A 20,850-nucleotide genomic window follows, 5' to 3' on the forward strand; every position below is an offset into this window, starting at 1 on the left:
CATACACTATTTATTTTAAATTAACAAACAGTATGTTTTGAATTTCTTAAATGTTTAAAATTAATTTAAAAAAACTAATACAATGGTCAAAATAATCTGTTGCTTAGCGTGCACATTTTTGATCCAAAGACCATTGTCAGAATTATTCTATCTAAATTATCACAATACTTTGTGTTGAAATGAGTTCCTAGCAAGAAGACAAAAGCTGTCTGTGAAACCTACCAAGAAGAAGGCTCGTAAAACTCCACTGTGTAAGGGGGAAAGCCACATGAAGGGTTTTCTGTTTTCTCTCGTAATCAACAGAAATATATTGTTCTAACCCAGGGGTCGGCAACCCGCGGCTCAGGAGCCGCATGCGGCTCTTTGATCACTCTGATGCGGCTCAGCAGCTTACTTGCTGAACCCCCCAATTTTCCCGTGAGACTTCCGGATTTCAGTGCCTCTCGCAGCAAACTCCCGGGATTAATATTCACCGATTTTCACCCTTACAGCTATAATAAGGGCGTGCCATGATGGTACAACATTTGGCGCCCTCTACAATCTGTATTAACAGCGTGCCAGCCCAACACTTGTTATACAATATACATCTTCTGCTTGCACACATACGTGACAGCAAGGCATACTTGGTCAACAGCCACACAGGTTACACTGACGGTGATCATATAAAACAACTTTGTAACACTCTTACTAATACCCAAACCTGCTCCCTCACACATCAACCCCCCCCCCCCCTCTGTGCATCGGTTGAGGTGGGCGGGGTTTGGTAGCGGGGGTGTATAATATAGCCCGGAAGAGTTAGGGCTGCATGGGATTCTGGGTATTTGTCCTGTTGTGTTTATGTTGTGTTACGGTGCAGATGTTCTCCCGAAATGTGTTTGTCATTCTTGTTTGGTGTGGGTTCACAGTGTGGCGCATTATTAGTAAGAATGTTAAAGTTTTTTTTATACCGCCACCGTCAGTGTAACCTGTGTGGTTGTTGAGTAAGTATGCCTTGCTGTCGCCTACGTCAGCAAGCGGAAGCCCCATTCAACATGTGGCTGATCAGGCACGCTGGTTGTAGTGGGCGCTATATGCAGTCTCATCACGACACGCATGACGCTGACAACCGCTAATCATTTAAGACCTGCGTGCCGCACCAGCTTAAAAATTCCATAAAAAGTGTGGGCAGCGTGTCTGAGACCCCTGGTATACACATAGCACAAAGCAAAAAAAAACTTTGTATGCAGTGTTATTTAATTTCAAATTTCAAAAAATTTTGCGGCTCCCATTGTTTTCTATAATTTGTGAAACTGGTCAAAATGGCTCTTTGACTGGTAAAGGTTGCGGACTTCAAAGCGGACAGATGGTAGGATCTGCCCAATCTCCAGACGAACTTTTTTTGAAGTATTTTACGAACTCTTTTTGAACTACTTTATGGAACTTTTTTGCGGCCTTTGTCCTTTGGGAACAGCGGGGGCCAGGTGGTCGGGGAGGGTCCAAAATAAAAGAAGGAGGCATGCAATCTTTTGGCAGAGCGTGCTAAGATACCGTGCAAAGGGACAGTGTAAAGACAAATCTCCCCAATATTGAGTCCAAATTGAATTCTGTCTCTGTTTGATTCTTTGCTTCTTGTCTTGTTTAATAGATGTCATCAGTGTTTGAACCTGACAACCATATATTTCAAAACAAATGTACACAACGTTGTATATTAATGCACGTACTTGACTGAGATAAATACATTAATCTAAAAACATAAGAATCATATTAACACGACAGTGTTACACACACAACAATAATTTCACACGTTGTATGTGCTGATATTAGAAAGTCAAAGTTCACAAAGTTTTGACAGTTTATTTCAAATCCTGCATCTTCATTTGCTGCTGCTGTTCTCACCAGCACACTTGTGTTTCTTACACTGCTTCTTATAAGAGAATCTTTCATTACACACACTGCAACTAAACACTTTCTCTCCAGTGTGTGTTCTCATGTGGACTTTTAATTTATATTTTTGTGTAAAAACTTTGCCACATTCTGAGCAGGAAACTGTTCTCTCTCCAGTGTGTAGTTGCGTGTGTTCTTTCAAATATTGTTTCCGTGCGAAATGTTTACCACATACTGAACAGGAAAAAAGTTTTTCTCCAGTGTGTGTTATCATGTGTACTTTTAAATTGTGCTTTTCTACAAAGGTTTTACCACAGATTGAACAGGTATTGCGTTTTTCTCCAGTGTGTATTCTCATGTGTCCTTTCAAATAGCTACAACGTACAAAACATTTACCACATTCTGAGCAGGAAAAGGGTTTTGCTCCAGTGTGTGTTCTCATGTGTTCTTTCAACACGTCGTTTCGTTGAAAGCTTTTACCACATTTTGAACATGAAAAAGGTTTTTCTCCAGTGTGTATTCTCATGTGTTCTTTGACATGGTGCCTTTGAGAATACGTTTTACCACAGATTGAACATGAAAAAGGTTTTTCTCCAGTGTGTGTTCTCATGTGGCTTTTCATATTGCAACGGTAACTAAACGTTTTGTCGCAGAGAGAACATGTGAAGTGAGTGTTGTCAGTGTGACATGTCTTATCATCTTTAGAGTCTTCATCATCAGTGTCAGGAGAGTGTGACGTTGTGTCCTCACTATCTGATAGTGGAGCTAAGAGCTTGTCTGCTTGTGATCCTCCACAGTGGTCTCCATCAGCTTCTGTTGTCATGTGTTGAGTTGAGCTGCTGCTTGGAGGCTCCGCCTCTCTCTTCTCCTCACTCTCACCTTTGACCTCATCATCTTCACTCTTCACAATAACAGTCAATGGCAATTCCTCCAACCATTCAGGATGCTCTCCCTCCTGACTGATGCTGTGTTCCTCCTCTTCCTCTTTAATGTGAGGGAGATGTGGCCCTTCATCTTCCTCTTTAAAGTTAGGCGGTTGGGCCTCCTCTTTTATGTGGTGGGGCTGTGGGGTGTCTTCTTCCTCTTTAATGCGTGGAGACTGTGTCAAATCCTCTTCTTTTTTAATATGGGGGGGCTGTAGCTCCTCCTGCATCATCCTGGAGGTCCACTCCAGGTGCAGACACAAGAAGAAAAACAAATGTGTTAAAATAGTACATATATATATATATATATATATATATATATATATATATATATATATATATATATATTGTTGCGTTTGGACCAGTTGTTCCTCCCAGGGAATTCAAGTCACAAGTCGCTCCCAAGCTCTTTACGACACTTAAAGCTGAGTTGAAAAACCACCAGAGACAGAATAGGTATTTTGTAATATATTTGCAAAGCTTTGCATATATACATTGAGACCAGTCCAGCATAGAACATTCAATTGCGTCGCCAAGATGGTCTGCCCCTCCGAAAAACCCTCTCCCCTCTTAAGTCCCTGGCAGTCATGTCTCTCTAGCCAAAACAAATGCCCATTATCTCTCTCTCTAACATTCCTCACTTCAAGGTTAAGCACACAGTTTTGCAGACAACCCAAAGACCACATTTGGAAGAAAAACACTAGCTGTTTTGTAATATGAAAATGAAATGAAAAGAAGTAACACCTAAATTTGGATATATGTAAATATCTGCCTCCGACAATATGTATATACAGTTGCGATCAAAAGTTTACATACATTTGTAAATAACATAATGTCATGGCTGTCTTGAGTTACCAATAATTTCTACAACTCTTATTTTTTTGTGATGTAGTGATTGGAGCACATACTTGTTGGTCACAAAAAAACAATAATGAACTTTGGTTCTTTTATGAATTTATTATGGGTCTACTGAACATGTGAGCAAATGTGCTGGGTCAAAAGTATACATACAGCAATGTTAATATTTGCTTACATGTCTCTTGGCAAGTTTACCTGCAATAAGGCGCTTTTGGTAGCCATCCACAAGCTTCTGCTTGAATTTTTGACCACTCCTCTTGACAAAATTGGTGCAGCTAAATGTGTTGGTTTTTTTGACATGGACTTGTTTCTTCAGCATTGTCCACACGACTTTGGGAAAGCCATTCTAAAACCTTAATTCTAGCCTGATTTAGACATTCCTTGACCACTTTTGACGTGTGTTTGGGGTCATTGTCCTGTTGGAACACCCAACTGTGCCCAAGACCCAACCTCCGGGCTGATGATTTTAGCATGTGCTGAAGAATTTGGAGATAATCCTCCTTTTTTATTGTTCCATTTAAAGCACCAATTCCATTGGCAGCAAAACAGGCCCATAGCATAATACTACCACCACCATGCTCGGCCACCTCCACCTGCCCCTGTTCTAAGGCTAGCACCAGCGCCAAGGCTAGCACCAGTAGCAGCACCATGGCTAGCTCTACGCCCTGCTCCAAGGTTAGCACTAGCACCACGGCTAACAAAACACCCCATAGTCCACGTATTGACACAAACTTCATGAATGTTTTTTGTGACCAACAAGTATGTGCTCCAATCACTCTATCACAAAAAAATACGAGTTGTAGAAAGTACTGGAAACTCTAGACAGCCATGACATTATGTTCTTTACAAGTGTATGTAAACTTTTGATCGTGACTGTATATATATATATATATATATATATATATGGTGGGATACACTACTGCTACAGTGCTATGAGTAATTATCTACAGCCAAATATCACTAATAAGGAGGAAGTGGTGCATCATTGGTAATCCCAATGCAGTCTACAACAACACAACGAAGAGATGACAGAGCTCCATGTACTGTTTATGATTTACCATCACCGTAGTACGCCTTTGTGTCTTCTTCCTCAGCATTTTGATGACTTCCTGTTCCACCTTGCTGGCTGGCAGGTTTGCTCCCCGCCTCTTGACATCCAAATCGCTGCCGTTGTGTCCTTGGGCAGGAAACTACACCCTTGCCCCCGGTGCCGCTCACACTGGTGAATGAATGATGAATGAATGATAGTTGGTGGTTGGAGGGGCCGTAGGCGCAAACTGGCAGCCTCCCTTCCGTCAGTCTACCCCAGGGCAGCTGTGGCTACAAATGTAGCTTACCACCACCAGGTGTGAATGAATGATGGGTTCCCACTTCTCTATGAGCGCTTTGAGTATCTAATAATAGAAAAGCGCGATATAAAATCTAATCCATTATTATTATATATATATATATATATATATATATATATATTAGGGGTGTGGGAAAAAATCGATTCGAATTTGAATCGCAATTCTCACGTTGTGCGATTCAGAATCGATTCTCATTTTTAAAAAATCGATTTTTATTTATTTATTTTTTTTAATTTAAAAAAAAAAAAAAATATATATATATATATATATATATATTATTTTTATTTTTAATAAAAATAAATAAATAAATAAATAAATAAAAAATAAATAAAAAATATATATATATATATTTTTTTTTTTTAAATTAATCAATCCAACAAAACAATACATAGCAATACCATAACAATGCAATCCAATTCCAAAACCCAACCCGACCCAGCAACACTCAGAACTGCAATAAACAGAGCAATTGAGAGGAGACACAAACACGACACAGAACAAACCCAAACTAGTGAAACAAAAATGAATATTATCAACAACAGTATCAATATTAGTTACAATTTCAACATAGCAGTGATTAAAAATCCCTCATTGACATTATCATTAGACATTTATTAAAAAAAAAAAAAAAGAACAATAGTCACAGTGGCTTACACTTGCATCGCATCTCATAAGCTTGACAACACACTGAGTCCAATATTTTCACAAAGATAAAATAAGTCATATTTTTGGTTCATTTAATAGTTAAAACAAGTTTGCATTATTGCAATCAGTTGATAAAACATTGTCCTTTAAAATTATAAAAGCTTTTTACAAAAATCTACTACTCTGCTTGCATGTCAGCAGACTGGGGTAGATCCTGCTGGAATCCTATGTATTGAATGAATAAAGAATCCTTTTGAATTGGGAAAAAATCGATTTTGAATCGAAAATCGTGTTGAATTGAAAAATAATCAATTTTGAATCGAATCATGACCCCAAGAATCGATAGTGAATCGAATTGTGGGACACACAAAGATTCACAGCCCTAATATATATATATATATATTTTTAATCGACTAAGAATCCTCATAAATAAGAATCGGGATTCATTCGAAAATAATTTTTTTCACACCCTTAATCAGGAGTCATAACCATACCATACATCAGGAAATAACAGAAGCAAAAAAACAAGTCATGAAAAATAATAAAAAATAAAACCCAGCAATAAAATCTACAAGACTATACAATACATTTTGGACAGCTGTAGTCAATGTGATCAACGTCTCTGTCCTGATAGGCTATGCAGGGTTAACCCAAAGCTCATGACCATAGGTGAGGATAGGAACGTAGATCAGCGGGTACATTGAGAGCTTTGCCTTCCGGCTCAGCTCCTTCTTCACCACGACGAACCGATACAGGGTCCACATAACTGCAGATGCTGCACTGATCCGCCTGTCGAGCTCACGACCCACTCTTCACCTACTCATGAACAAGACCCCGATAAACAACCTCCAGTTAGAAGTTTTGGAAACACTTTGATATGGGGAACACATACTCACCATTAATTAGTTGCTTATTAACGTGCAAATTAGTAACATATTGGCTCTTAATTAGTCATTGTTAAGTACTTATTAATGCTGCATTCTATTATACAACCAGTAAGCCATTAACTCAATCTCAGAATTATTGCTGTAATGGCCATAGGGGTCTGTCGATACGTATATATATATATAATAAATATTGCCAGTCACAATTAACTTTTGCTCAGCTGGGAAAATAAATAAATATATATATATATATATATGTGTGTATATATATATCCATCCATCCATCAATTTTCTACCGCTTATTCCCTTTGGGGTCGCGGGGGGCGCTGGAGCCTATCTCAGCTACAATCGGGCGGAAGGCGGGGTACACCCTGGACAAGTCGCCACCTCATCGCAGGGCCAACACAGATAGACAGACAACATTCACACTCACATCCACACACTAGGGCCAATTTAGTGTTGCCAATCAACTTATCCCCAGGTGCATGTCTTTGGAGGTGGGAGGAAGCCGGAGTACCCGGAGGGAACCCACGCAGTCACGGGGAGGACATGCAAACTCCACACAGAAAGATCCCGAGCCCGGGATTGAACCCAAGACTACTCAGGACCTTCGTATTGTGAGGCAGATGCACTAACCCCTCTGCCACCGTGAAGCCCATATATATATATATATATATATATATATACTTATTATGTCATCCATTTACTTATTATGAACTGTTACAGGCGTATTTTATAAATCATGCTAATATTAAAAATGTAACTTAATAATATGTGGGGATATAAAAGGCATCCGGTGCTATCAGACCGGGCGGAAGCGGAAACTGACGTCACAAACCACCTAGGAACACCTGTCAGACCCAGCATTTTTGCTACGGAGCCACTTCATGGAAGAATCCTCATTTTTGCCCTTTTTTGCGGACTTTCCATTGGCCTGTGGAGAACCGGCACAACAGAGACTTTTTCCAGGAGGACTTTGAGTTGGATGCGCAGACGCGGTACCGTGAGTACGCTGTTGCGGCTTCCGTAACTTTGGGGACTTTGGGGAAATATACGAGTTATATGAACTTTGGGGAGGTGAACGGTACTTTTGGGCTGTGGGATTAAGTGTTTTGTGCGGGTGTTTGATTTGTATTGGCGGGTTGTATGGACGGGAGGGGGGAGGTGTTTGTTATGCGGGATTAATTTGTGGCATATTAAATATAAGCCTGGTTGTGATGTGGCTAATAGTTGTACATGTCTTGTGTTTATTTACTGTATTAATCATTCCCAGCTGAATATCAGGTCCCACCTGTGACTCCTTAATTTGCGTAGTGGCAAAGACACCCGGGGAACTTGGGTGCGTTTGTTACATTGCTTATTAGTAACCCCAACCCTAAGCCTAACCTTTATAAATTCCCTTAGTGTCCAAATAACTCTAAATTAAGTCTTTGTTTCTTTAATAAACAACTAATTAATGGTGAATATGTTCCCCATACTAAAGTGTTACGGAGGTTTTTTTTATGATTAATTTGAAAGACTGTTTATCTATGTATCTGACAAAATACATTTAAAAATCTAGGGATGCCAAGTAACTTGTAAATAATCCAGGGATGAACAAAGTGCGGCAAGAAGGGTTGGGGGGCATTTGCAGAATACAGATAGTTTTCTTTTTTGTATTGGGTCGTGTTCCATAGTAATGATACAATAAATTCATAAAAACCAAGCAAAGTGGAAAATAGAGCTAAAATGTATAATGTAACTGGAAAAAAATATAGCACAAATAATAAAATGCACTATAGCCAATTATGGAAATTAGATTTTATTTTCATACTACCCCAGTTATGCCCCTCAACATGAATAGATTGCAGTTCTATGGGAATCACTACAGCTTTTTTTTGTACATTGAATACATTTTTTTGTGTTTACACTAATACAAACTCAATTACATTACCATGCTAGCTTCATTTCACTTTTTGACAATGCTCCTCCACTCATTAAAATTGCTATGATTAAGTGATCTTTTTATGTTAATAAATAAATATGACGTTAGTAAAGATGTGAGAGTAAGAAGTAAACAAACCTGTTCTGTGTAACACAACTTGATGTTTCTTGAAAACAGCGTCCAGTAGTTGATTGTTCTCCTCTTTTGTTGGACAAAGTTCCTCCTCGTCCTTCATCAGACGCAGTTAGTCTCCCCAAAACTCTCTCAGCATGTGAACTTTACACGTGTTCGCACAATCACAACACTTTACTATCACACCTGATTCCTGCTTAGCGACGTGTGTGTTGTTAGGAGCTAGAGAGCTAAGCTAACTAGCAAGCGAAACTTGTCTCGAAAAGCTCCAGCGTTCACTCAATCGAATTCATCCTTGCAAGAATATTTAATAAAGTGTAGATTTTAATACGACTGACAAATAAGCATGAACGTACAAATGAAGGAATTAATGCAGACTAAAAGACCGCAATGCTATGCAGCGAGCGTAAAAGATGACAAGAACACAACTGACGTAAATCGACAGGAAAGGACGTAAAACGTGCGCATGCGCAACTAGGTTTGTAACTGCAGCGGAAGTTTGCGATAAAGCTCAACCATACTGCTCTAAATGTCCACTCTTTGTGGTTGAACATTTACAAGACTCGAGTGAAACATGTTGGCAGCGGTAGTTGAAGTTTGAGGCCGCTGTCACGCCAAATGTATTCCCCCTACAAAAACCTTCCCCTCCCCATTTACTTCCGGGGTCATTTCCTCTTACGTAATTTCCTCTTACTTACGTAATTTCCTCCTACGTCATTGACAGCGATCGATAACACTTCGACTTTGACTGTCGCTGGAAGGAAACTTGTTTTTTTTAAACTTTTTTTTTAGTTTTTCATAATATAGCGTTAACAAAACGTCTGTATTAATCGGACAAATTAACTTGAGGATATTCCTGACTGCACATTTGACGAAGAATTAAACGATTTTTTTTGCACGTTACCAAGAAGACAGAAGTTCCCAGCAGCGGCCCTAACACTCCGCCTGAAATGTTCCCTAACACTCCGCCTGGAATTTTTCGAAGCCTACTGGTGTTTGACATAAGTCCCCTGGGAAAGATAAAGACAAATGTAATTCAGGGACACCACTATCGATCGCTGTCAATGACGTAGGAGGAAATTACGTAAGTAAGAGGAAATTACGTAAGAGAAAATGACCCTGGAAGTAAATGGGGGGGAAAGTTTTTGTAGGGGGACGAAATTTGGCATGACACCGCCGCGAGTGTGAAGAGGCGCAGTCACTACACGATCGGTACCGGAAAACACGATAAGTCGAGGCGGGTACAAAATGACGTCACTTTCGTCGACATTTATTTATTTTTTCATATTTTTTTAGTATTATTACTCTATCTGTATTTGCTTTGGTTTTATTTTCTTGATGTTGAAAATGCCTTGACTTTTGTGTGCATTTCAAATATATGTTTGTTGGTCAATAAAAAATAAATACAAATAAAACGTTGGTTTTCTTTTATGTAATCTTTATTGTGTAACAATGTAGTATAAAATATTACATAAAAAAACAAATGTTACTTAAGATTACAATAGTTATTTTTGAAACCGTACAGAAACCCATACGACATATTTGCCAACCCTCCCGAATTTTCCGGGAGACTCCCGAAATTCAGCGCCTCTCCCGAAAACCTCCCGGGACAAATATTCTCCCGAAAATCTCCCGATTTTCAGCCGGAGCTGGAAGCCACGCCCCCTCCAGCTCCATGCGGACCTGAGTGAGGACAGCCTTTTTTCATGACGGGAGGACAACAGGGTGACAAGAACTAAATCATCCAGACTAGAGATAAATTGTATTATTATGTTTATTTTACCTAAAAATCAATATATATTAATTTAAAAAAAACAAAAAACTAAATACATTTTTACTATATTTTGCTATAAACATCAAAATGAATCGTATTTTTATTTGTATTTTTTCGTGACTCCTTATTACATCCAGCCATAGAATTATACATTAAAATAAACATTTGAAATAATTGATTTTAAATTATCATAATAATTCATTTAAAATGACCATATTTATTTATTAAAACAATTGCTTGTTTATCAACAACTTTAGCATTTTATTCATTACATTTTGAAACTCTCAGAAGCCAAGTTATGTTATATTCCTTAATATTTATTTATGCAAGCTTGAAGTATCAATTATCTAAACACAGTTTTGTTTGCATATTTTCAGGATGTAGATCTCTCTCTCTCTCTCTCTCTCTCTCTCTCTCTCTCTCTCTCTCTCTCTCTCTCTCTCTCTCTCTCTCTCTCTCTCTCTCTCTCTCTATATATATATATATATATATATATATATATATGTATATATATATATATATATATATATATATATATATATATATATAATATGTATGAAATACTTGACTTGGTGAATTATCTAAACAGTTTTGTTTGCATATTTTCAGGATGTAGATCTCTCTCTCTCTCTCTCTCTCTCTCTCTCTCTCTCTCTCTCTCTCTCTCTCTCTCTCTCTCTCTCTCTCTCTCTCTATATATATATATATATATATATATATATATGTCTTAATAAGGTTATCCAAAAAATAGTGCTCGATACCGTAGTAGAGCGCAATATATGTATGTGTGGGGGAAAAAATCACAAGACTATTTCATCTCTACAGGCCTGTTTCAGGAAACCAGCCAAAAAAGAACAGAAAACGAAACGGCATCATCTGGTACAACCCCCCATACAGCAAAAACGTCTCAACGAACATTGGACACAAATTCCTCAACCTGATTGACAAACACTTTCCCAAAGACAACAACCTAAGAAAAGTATTCAACAAGAACAACATCAAATTGAGCTACAGCTGCATGAACAATATACGACAAATCATCTCAAACCACAACAAAACAATTGCAAATGAGCCGTCGACCCCCAGTCAGAACGACTCCAAAACCAACAAAGCATGTAACTGTCGAAAGAAACCTGATTGCCCCCTCAACGGGGGATGCTTACAAACATCAGTTGTCTACCAATCTAAGGTAATACGCAAGGACATTAACACATCCGACACATATGTAGGATTAACCGAGGGTGAATTCAAAACCAGATGGAACAACCACAAGGCTTCTTTCAGGAACAAAAACCTGCGAAATACCACAGAACTCAGCAAACACATTTGGGACCTCAAAGACAATAATGTTGAATATTCAATGACATGGCAAATTCTTGCATCCAGCACACCTTACAATAGTGGTAATAAAAGATGCAACCTATGCTTGAAAGATAAACTGTTTATTATCTACCGTCCAGACCTGTCATCCCTCAACAAGCGCAGCGAAATTGTAACAACATGCCGCCATAGACGGAAACACCTCCTAGGTAACACATGAACCAATCACCACGCCCCTAGGCCAGCCTGTACCCACCCACTCTGTGCCCTATATAAACCATGGTATGCGAATGCTCCCATTAAAATCTCCTGACGATTGAGGGTACCCCCCTCATGAAACAGGCCTGTAGAGATGAAATAGTCTTGTGATTTTTTTCCCCACACATACATATATATATATATATATATATATATATATACACATATATATATATATATATATATATATATATATATATATATATATATATATATATATATATATATATATATATATATATATATATATATATATATATATATATATATATATATATATGTATGAAATACTTGACTTGGTGAATTCTAGCTGTCAATATACTCCTCCCCTCTTAACCACGCTCCCAACCACGCCCGCCCCACCCCCGACCACGCCTCCCGAAATCGGAGGTCTCAAGGTTGGCAAGTATGCCATACGACGTGCTCGGCAGCCAAAAATGTCAACAACAAAAAAAGTCAATCTTTTTTTTTTTTGTACTACTTTATTTACATCAAATACATCAATTTACAAAACCGAATATTTAAAATGTTACTTTTTGTTAGGCCGCAGATATTTGATTTGGGTTACAATAAGCGCCTTGTTAAAAAAAACGCGATGGGAGTCAGTGGCGCCCCCTTGCGTCATTCATTGCAATGACAGAAGAGTGAAAGTGATGACATTACTGCGATAATACTCCCTGATTTTTATTTTTATTTTATTTAACCCTTGTTCATGTTTATATTATTGTTTAATTTTACTCCTAGCTAAGCTATTGTTTTTTTATACAAAACATTTAAATATCACAGAACGTGATGTCGTAGAAGCTCGGTAAAAAAAATTGCAAGTCGAGGAAGAGACGTTTTCTTCGCGCATGCGTGGACTGACTGAGCAAACTAAACAGGACGAGGAAAAAGCAAGATGGCGTTTGATGAAGACGGCGTTATTTCGGGCTTCGTAGTTTTGTGTTCTTAAGGTGTAGACGTAAATGTTGTGTGTTGTGTAATTGAGTAAAACATTTTAATATTTGTTTGCCATGGCATACATTAGTCTGAGCGCACTTTGACGCTTTTCGAGCTAGCAAAGCTCGCTAGCTTAGCTTGTTAGCCGCGAACAGAGCGACGCGGCCATTATCAACACCTCGCTAATCACTTAAAGCAGAGATCAAGTGTGAGTGTAAAGTGTTGTGATTGTGTGAAAATGTGCGAAAGAACGATAGCAGAGTACGAGGAGGAACTTTGTCCAACAAAAGAGGAGAAGGAGCGGCAACATCAACTACTGGACGCTGTTTTCAAGAAACATCAAGTTGTGTTACACAGAACAGGTTTGTTTACTTCTTACTCTCACATCTTTACTAACGTCATATTTATTTATTAACACTATTCTTAAATAGATTGTCCGTCGATTGTATTCCGGAAAGGGATGTCTTACCCGAAGTGAAAAACACTGGCGATCAACCAAGCTAAGATAAACGAACTATCTGAGTACACAAGGGGCCAATATCTTCCTACAAAAAGCAGATACGAGCAACAAAATCCAACCATGCAATCGAATAGATTCTATACTTTATTGATGAAGTGAATTATATTTATATAGCGCTTTTCTCTAATGACTCAAAGCGCTTTACATAGTGAAACCCAATATCTAAGTTACATTTTTAAACCAGTGTGGGTGGCACTGGGAACAGGTGGGTAAAGTGTCTTGCCCAAGGACACAACGGCAGTGACTAGGTTGGCAGAAGCGGGGATCGAACCTGGAACCCTCAAGTTGCTGGCATGGCCACTCTACCAACCGGGGCGGTTATCTACCGTATTTTCCGCACTATAAGGCGCACCGGATTATTAGCCGCACCTTCTATGAATTACATATTTCATAATTTTGTCCACCAATAAGCCGCCCCGGACTAAAAGCCGCGCCTACGCTGCGCTAAAGTGAATGTCAAAAAAACGCTGCGCTAAAGTGAATGTCAAAAAAACAGTCAGATAGTTCAGTCAAACTTTAATAATATATTGAAAACCAGCGTTCTAACAACTCTGTCCCAAAATGTACGCAATCACAAACATAGTAAAATTCAAAATGGTGTAGAGCAATAAATAGCAACATAATGTTGCTCGAACGTTAATGTCACAACACACAAAATAAACATAGCGCTCACCTTCTGAAGTTATTCTTCATTCGTAAATCCTTCGAATTCTTCGTCTTCGGTGTCCGAATTGAAAAGTTGCGCAAGCGTGGTATCCAAAATGGCCGGTTCCGTCTCGTAGAAGTCATCGGGAGTCAGTGTCGCTGTTGTTCTGTGAATCCTGCCTTCCGGAAAGCTCGGACCACAGTTGTGACCGAAATATCTGCCCAAGCATTTACGATCCACTGGCAAATGTTGGCGTATGTCGTCCGAGGCTGTCTGCCCGTCTTAGTGAAGGTGTGTTCGCCTTCGGAGCTGCGTGAAAAAAGCCACCCGGCCTCTTCGCGTAAACTTCCCTTAACCACTCGCTCATCTTTTCTTCATCCATCCATCCCTTCGAGTTAGCTTTTATGATGACGCCGGCTGGAAAGGTCTCTTTTGGCAAGGTCTTCCTTTTGAATATCACCATGAGTGGAAGTTAGCATGGCAAGCTAGAACCACAGTGAAGGATGACTTCTCATTCCCTGTGGAGCGAATATTCACCGTACGTGCTCCCGTTCCACAGTGCGGTTCAGTTGCTGTGAAATACGGTAGTAATCCGTGTGCGGATGGAGAGATTGCGTCTTTTTATGAACCGGATCGTTTAGTAGGAGCCATTTTGTGGTCTTTACAGATGTAAACAGGAAATGAAACGTACGGTGATATCCGCGCGTTTTTTCTTCTTCTTCCGGGGGCGGGTGAAGCGCTTCCTGTTCTATGGGGGCGGGTGAAGCGCTTCCTGTTCTATGGGGGCGGGTGCTTTCCTTGGCGGTTGCTTGCGTAGAAGAAGAAGCGCTTCCTGTTCTACCGGGAAAAAAGATGGCGGCTGTTTACCGAAGTTGCGAGATCGAAACTTTATGAAAATTAATCGTAATAAAGCGCACCGGGTTATAAGGCGCACTGTTAGCTTTTGAGAAAATTTGTGGTTTTTAGGTGCGCCTTATAGTGCGGAAAATACGGTACTCAGTGGCCTAGTGGTTAGAGTGTCCACCCTGAGATTGGTAGGTCGTGAGTTCAAACCCCAGCCGAGTCATACCAAAGACTGTAAAAATGGGAGCCATTACCTCCCTGCTTGGCACTCAGCATCAAGGGTTGGAATTGGGGGTTAAATCACCAAAAAATGATTCCCGGGCACGGCCATCGCTGCTGCTCACTTTTCTCCCCTCACCTCCCAGAGGGTGAACAAGGAGATGGGTCAAATGCAGAGGACAAATTTCACCATACCTAGTGTGTGTGTGTGACTACAGTGTTTCCCACAGGACAGGCATCTATTTGTGGTGGTGTGGTCGGGGGGCGGGGGGTGACGGCGGCAGCGGCGATGACCAAGAAGAACGCGGAGTTGGAATATAAGTACAACACTTTATGTAAATTAAATGATAAATGGGTTGTACTTGTATAGCGCTTTTCTACCTTCAAGGTACTCAAAGCGCTTTGACACTACTTCCACATTTACCCATTCACACACACATTCACACACTGATGGAGGGAGCTGCCATGCAAGGCGCTAACCAGCACCCATCAGGAGCAAGGGTGAAGTGTCTTGCTCAGGACACAACGGACATGACGAGGTTGGTACTAGGTGGGGATTGAACCAGGGACCCTCGGGTCTCGCACAGCCATTCTTCCACTGCGCCACGCCGTCACATATTTAGCTCATTAAAATTACCGACAGGAAGGCGAGAAACACTTTATTTCAACAGACTCTGGCGCCGTACCTGTCGTCAAAACTCCAAAGACCGACTGCACAGTTGCGCTAACAAAATAAGAGTCTCAGAAAGCTGGCGTGCACAAGCTAGCAAGCTACGGAGTTTGCCGACAATGTATTTCTTGTAAAGTGTATACAAAGGAGTACAGAAGCTGGACAAATAAGATGCCAAAAACCAACCACTTTCATGTGGTATTGGACAGAAAGGAGGACTTTTTTTCTCCTCCATTCGAAAAGGCGGACGTTATCATCACCACTGTCTGATTCCTATCAATGCAAGTCATCAGAATCAGGTAATACACCAACTTATATTCTTGTCTTCATGAAAGAAAGGAATCTATATGTGTTAAACATGCTTGTATTATCTTTAAACACCTTTAACTTGTTAACAATATTAACTATATGTGTTAAACATGCTTGTATTATCTTTAAACACCTTTAACTTATTAACAATATTAACTATATGTGTTAAACATGCTTGTATTGTCATTAAAGACCTTTAACTTGTTAACAATATTAACTATATGTATTAAACATACTTGTATTATCATTAAACACCTTTAATTTATTAACAATATTAACTATATGTGTTAAACATGCTTGTATTATCTTTAAACACCTTTAACTTGTTAACAATATTAACTATATGTGTTAAACATGCTTGCATTATCATTAAACACCTTTAACTTGTTAACAAAAACATATATTTCATAAATAAGTAAATATAAATTATATATATGAATGAGGTAGATCCCCACGACTTGATCAATTGAAAAGTAGCTCGCCTGCAGAAAAAGTGAGTTACACCCATCTGAACAGGTCAGCCACCTGTTTAAAGCCCGATCACAGTTGAAATCTTGAAATGAAGGGCCTTTAATGGCCAAAACATTAACCTGGACAACATTTTAACAGCTGGTTGGCTCAGATTTTATTCTTTTCATTGCATTCACATGCTGCAGTGGACAGTGGACAATTTAGCTTCATTATTAATGCAGTATCTGAAGCACCGTCTCCACGTGTGTTTATTGACAACAGGGTTATAACCTGGACACGTTAGCTCGTCGGTATGGCAACACGTGACTGTTACTACGTGCGTCTGCCCCCGCCCACGAGTCAAACAGCGGCGGTGTTAATGAAGCAGCGTCAGGCTGCTCACCGCCAGTGAAACGCTCGGTGAAATCGCGGATTAACGTTGAATATATGACGAGCCGCGAGCGATGCAGTTATAACTTATCTACCTACAACCTATATTACCCTCGTATTTTGATCCGGTCGGTCCGTTCTTTTACTCAGTCTTCTTCTTCTTCTTCTGGCCCACCAGGTGAATTAAGTGCTATTGGCGGAGTTACAATGCATAGTAGTCTACCGCCACCTACTGCACCGGAGTTGTAACTACAAGGTACATTCACAGACAGACTCCCATTGCTTTTATGAGCGGTCGAGCGAGTCAAAAGCCGAAAAATCCATTTGTGGCGGACGTAATTCTTTCGTGGCGGGCCGCCACAAATAAATGAATGTGTGGGAAACACTGGACTATCATTGGTACTTTAACTTTAAATTATTATTCGTAAGAATTGGGGGTTAAATCACCAAAAAATGATTCCCGGGCGTGGCCCCGCTGCTGCTCACTGCTCCACTCACTTCCCAGGGAGTGATCATGGGTGGTGGGTCAAATGCAGAGAATAATTTTGCCAAACCTAGTGTGTGTGTGTGACAATCATTGGTACTTTAACTGTATCTGTCCTCAACGGTATGACTCGGTCGGGGTTTGAACTCACAACTAAGGCTGCAGCTAACGATTATTTTTCTATCGATTAAGCTATAGATTATTTTTTCGATTAATCGGTTAATCTATAGATTATTTTTTTCGATTAATCTATAGATTATTTTTCCTTTTACCGATTATTTTTTTATTTAAAATGAAGATGAAAAAATAAATGTAGGCCGTTTTTTCAAAAGGCATGGCTTTTATTTACAAAAAAAAAATATGGCCACTCAGTCAACATTGACAACAACATGACAAAATATTCTGTAACAATGTAAACATTTAAAACTTTTAACATTTAACAAAATTAAAAGTAGCTTATTTGCTTTTTAATGTGCAAATATAAAAGTAAACATCCAGTGCAAATCTTAATATTCTGCAATAGTATAAGCATTTCAAAAGTAAAAGTATTGCTTATTTTGCTTTAAAATGTGCAAAAATAAAGATAAACATCCAATACAAAAAAGTGCGTATTTCCTTGAATTGGCGTATAGTATTCGCATGCCTCGAATTACTGCCGGGTCAAACTCGTTTCGCAAAATAATTAGCGCATGCTTGGCCTTACCGCCGGCTCAGGATTAACGCCGGATCAAACTCAAACTAGAGACTTTTAAAACTGAAGAAAGATCAGGAAGACTTCTATAAACAAGTTATCGATGCTTTTGATCAGAAGCAGCTGCGCATCGACTCATAAGTAAAGGTAAGACCATAATAATGTTTTTTTTTATTAATTGTGCTTTTCATGATGGTATCCTTACATCACTCAAATTTATAAGCCCAGGCCTAAATTTACCCCACGCCTTTTGGTAAGCGCAGGAGTGAGAAGAGGTTTTACATTAATTAGCGCCCTGGCGGCTATTCAAGGAAATACGGTATGCGACGTGTCGACGCACAAAAACGGCGTCGACGTATTTACGTAATCGATGACGTCGACGCGTCGTTTCAGCCTTACTCACAACCTACTGATCTCAGGGCGGACACTCTAACCACTAGGCCACTGAGTAGATGCTGGCTCGACCACCACGTGTATTCAATGAGCCCGACGTGATCATTTTAAATCCAAGCAGGAGGAAGATGAATTGTTTTGTGAGGATTTCTGCTTTGTTTTTATATGGTTCATAAAAACGAGACACACAATATTCACGAGAGGTTGATGTTGCTCTCTGTTTGTAAGAAAGTGTATTAGAGGTAGGGGAAATACATTTTAGATTAATCGCAATGGTCGACACAAACATTCACTGACACACAGGATCACGGTCAATAAAGGCGGATTGTTCCGTGCAGGATTACAGCAAGTGTTGTTGCTTTCTTACTGTTTACAATTGCAGTGTCTTCTAACAGACATTTCCGCCACGTTTGAACGAGGTAAATCGATCATATAATCGCCCAGCCCTGAGTTGAAGCCATGTTTACTTCTGTAAACCCTGCAGCGCGTATGACGTCATGTCTGCACACGGGTCAGATTGCATTCACATTAGAAATCACAGTTTTTTTTGTAATGTGAACGGCCACCAAAAAGAACAGATTTTACAAAAAAAAATCAGAATTGGACATCCAACCCTGCAGTGTGAACGTAGCTGTAGACAGGAATTTTGGAGCCTGTGCTACACCGGTAACATGGCCCCAGAAAGTATTGCAACAGCTTCTTGTTTAGTTTTAGCATGAATATACAACACCGTATCAATCAATCAAATATTATTTAGATAGCCTTTAATCATGAATGTCTCAAAGGGCTGCACAAACCCCACATTATTCACCCAAGGAACTTAAGTTATTAGAGAGTTCCGGTCGGACGTTTTTTTTACGGGACACATTTCCGGTGTTGTTGCACTAGTGAGCCACGGATGCGCCGTTATTGATTGAAGTAAAGTCTGAATGTCATTAAAAATAGTTAGTTCCATCTTTAGACACTTCTTCCACTCCCGTCCTTGCACGCTACACCGCTACAACAAAGATGACAGGGAGAAGACGCTGTCAAAGGTGAGCCACGTAAATAAGACCACCCACAAAACGGCGCATCCGGAAGCGACTGTCAGAAAGCTACTTGAAGATGATCTGTAAAACATCATCTATGCAACATTTTGACCAAAGAGCCACCATTACATGTTATGTAGACCACAAGGAAGTCTTTTACATTTAGAAAAAAAAATTATTAATGCGCCTTATAATCCAGTGCGCGTTTTGTATGAAAAAAGACCTGAATAGACACGCTCATCGGCAGTGCGCCTTATAATCCGGTGCACCCTATGGTCCAGAAAATACAGTACTTGGAGCTGCAGGTCTCTAAAGGCCTACTGAAATGCGATTTTCTTATTCAAACGGGGATAGCAGGTCCATTCTATGTGTCATACTTGATCATTTCGCGATATTGCCATATTTTTGCTGAAAGGATTTAGTAGAGAACATCGACGATAAAGTTTGCAACTTTTGGTTGCTGATAAAAAGCCTTGCCTCTACCGGAAGTAGCAGACGAGTAGCGTGACGTCACAGGTTGTGGAGCTCCTCACATCTGCACATTGTTTACAATCATGGCCACCAGGAGCGAGAGCGATTCGGACCGAGAAAGCGACGATTTCCCCATTAATTTGAGCGAGGATGAAAGATTTGTGGATGAGGAAAGTGAGAGTGAAGGACTAGAGGGCAGTGGGAGCGATTCAGATAGGGAAGATGCTGTGAGAGGCGGGTGGGACCTGATATTCAGCTGGGAATGACTAAAACAGTAAATAAACACAAGACATATATATACTCTATTAGCCACAACACAACCAGGCTTATATTTAATATGCCACAAATTAATCCCGCATAACAAACACCTCCCCCCTCCCGTCCATATAACCCGCCAATAAAACTCAAACACCTGCACAACACACTCAATCCCACAGCCCAAAGTACCGTTCACCTCCCCAAAGTTCATACAGCACATATTTCCCCAAAGTCCCCAAAGTTACGTACGTGAGACTTTTTGAGACTTTTATTAGTAGGTTGCACAGTGAAGTACATATTCTGTACAATTGACCACTAAATGGTAACACCCGAATAAGTTTTCAACTTGTTTAAGTCGGGGTCCACTGATTGATTCATGATGCAGATATATACTATCATATATACTATCATCATAATACAGTCATCACATAAGATAATCATCAGGGTGTATACATTGAATTATTTACGTGACATGCACAAAGCGGCACGCACGTACGGGCAAGCGATCAAATGTTTGGAAGCGTACTCACGGTACCATGTCTGCGTATCCAACTCAAAGTCCTCCTGGTAAGAGTCTCTGTTGTCCCAGTTCTCCACAGGCCAATGGTA

The 20,850-nt window shown here is 39.8% G+C and overlaps 3 protein-coding genes across 3 annotated transcripts in view; 1 reads left to right on the plus strand and 2 right to left on the minus strand.

Annotated features, from left to right (window-relative positions):
* Positions 1-20,850, minus strand: part of LOC133623983 (uncharacterized) — a 185,528-nt gene that overhangs the window by 154,732 nt on the left and 9,946 nt on the right. The window lies entirely within an intron of this gene.
* Positions 1,833-20,850, minus strand: part of LOC133623977 (uncharacterized) — a 72,442-nt gene continuing 53,424 nt past the window's right edge. The window contains exon 4 of the mRNA XM_072916177.1: positions 1,833-2,749. Within this exon, the coding sequence (XP_072772278.1) occupies positions 1,853-2,749 (897 nt within the window). The 3' untranslated portion in view covers positions 1,833-1,852. The remainder of the gene's footprint in view (positions 2,750-20,850) is intronic.
* Positions 12,775-20,850, plus strand: part of LOC133623990 (uncharacterized) — an 11,351-nt gene continuing 3,275 nt past the window's right edge. Inside the window, exon 1 of the mRNA XM_061987556.2 lies at positions 12,775-13,231. Coding sequence (XP_061843540.2) covers positions 13,108-13,231 — 124 coding nt within the window. The 5' untranslated portion in view covers positions 12,775-13,107. The remainder of the gene's footprint in view (positions 13,232-20,850) is intronic.

This window comes from Nerophis lumbriciformis, linkage group LG26, assembly GCF_033978685.3.
Source record: "Nerophis lumbriciformis linkage group LG26, RoL_Nlum_v2.1, whole genome shotgun sequence".
Classification (NCBI taxonomy): Eukaryota; Metazoa; Chordata; class Actinopteri; order Syngnathiformes; family Syngnathidae; genus Nerophis; species Nerophis lumbriciformis.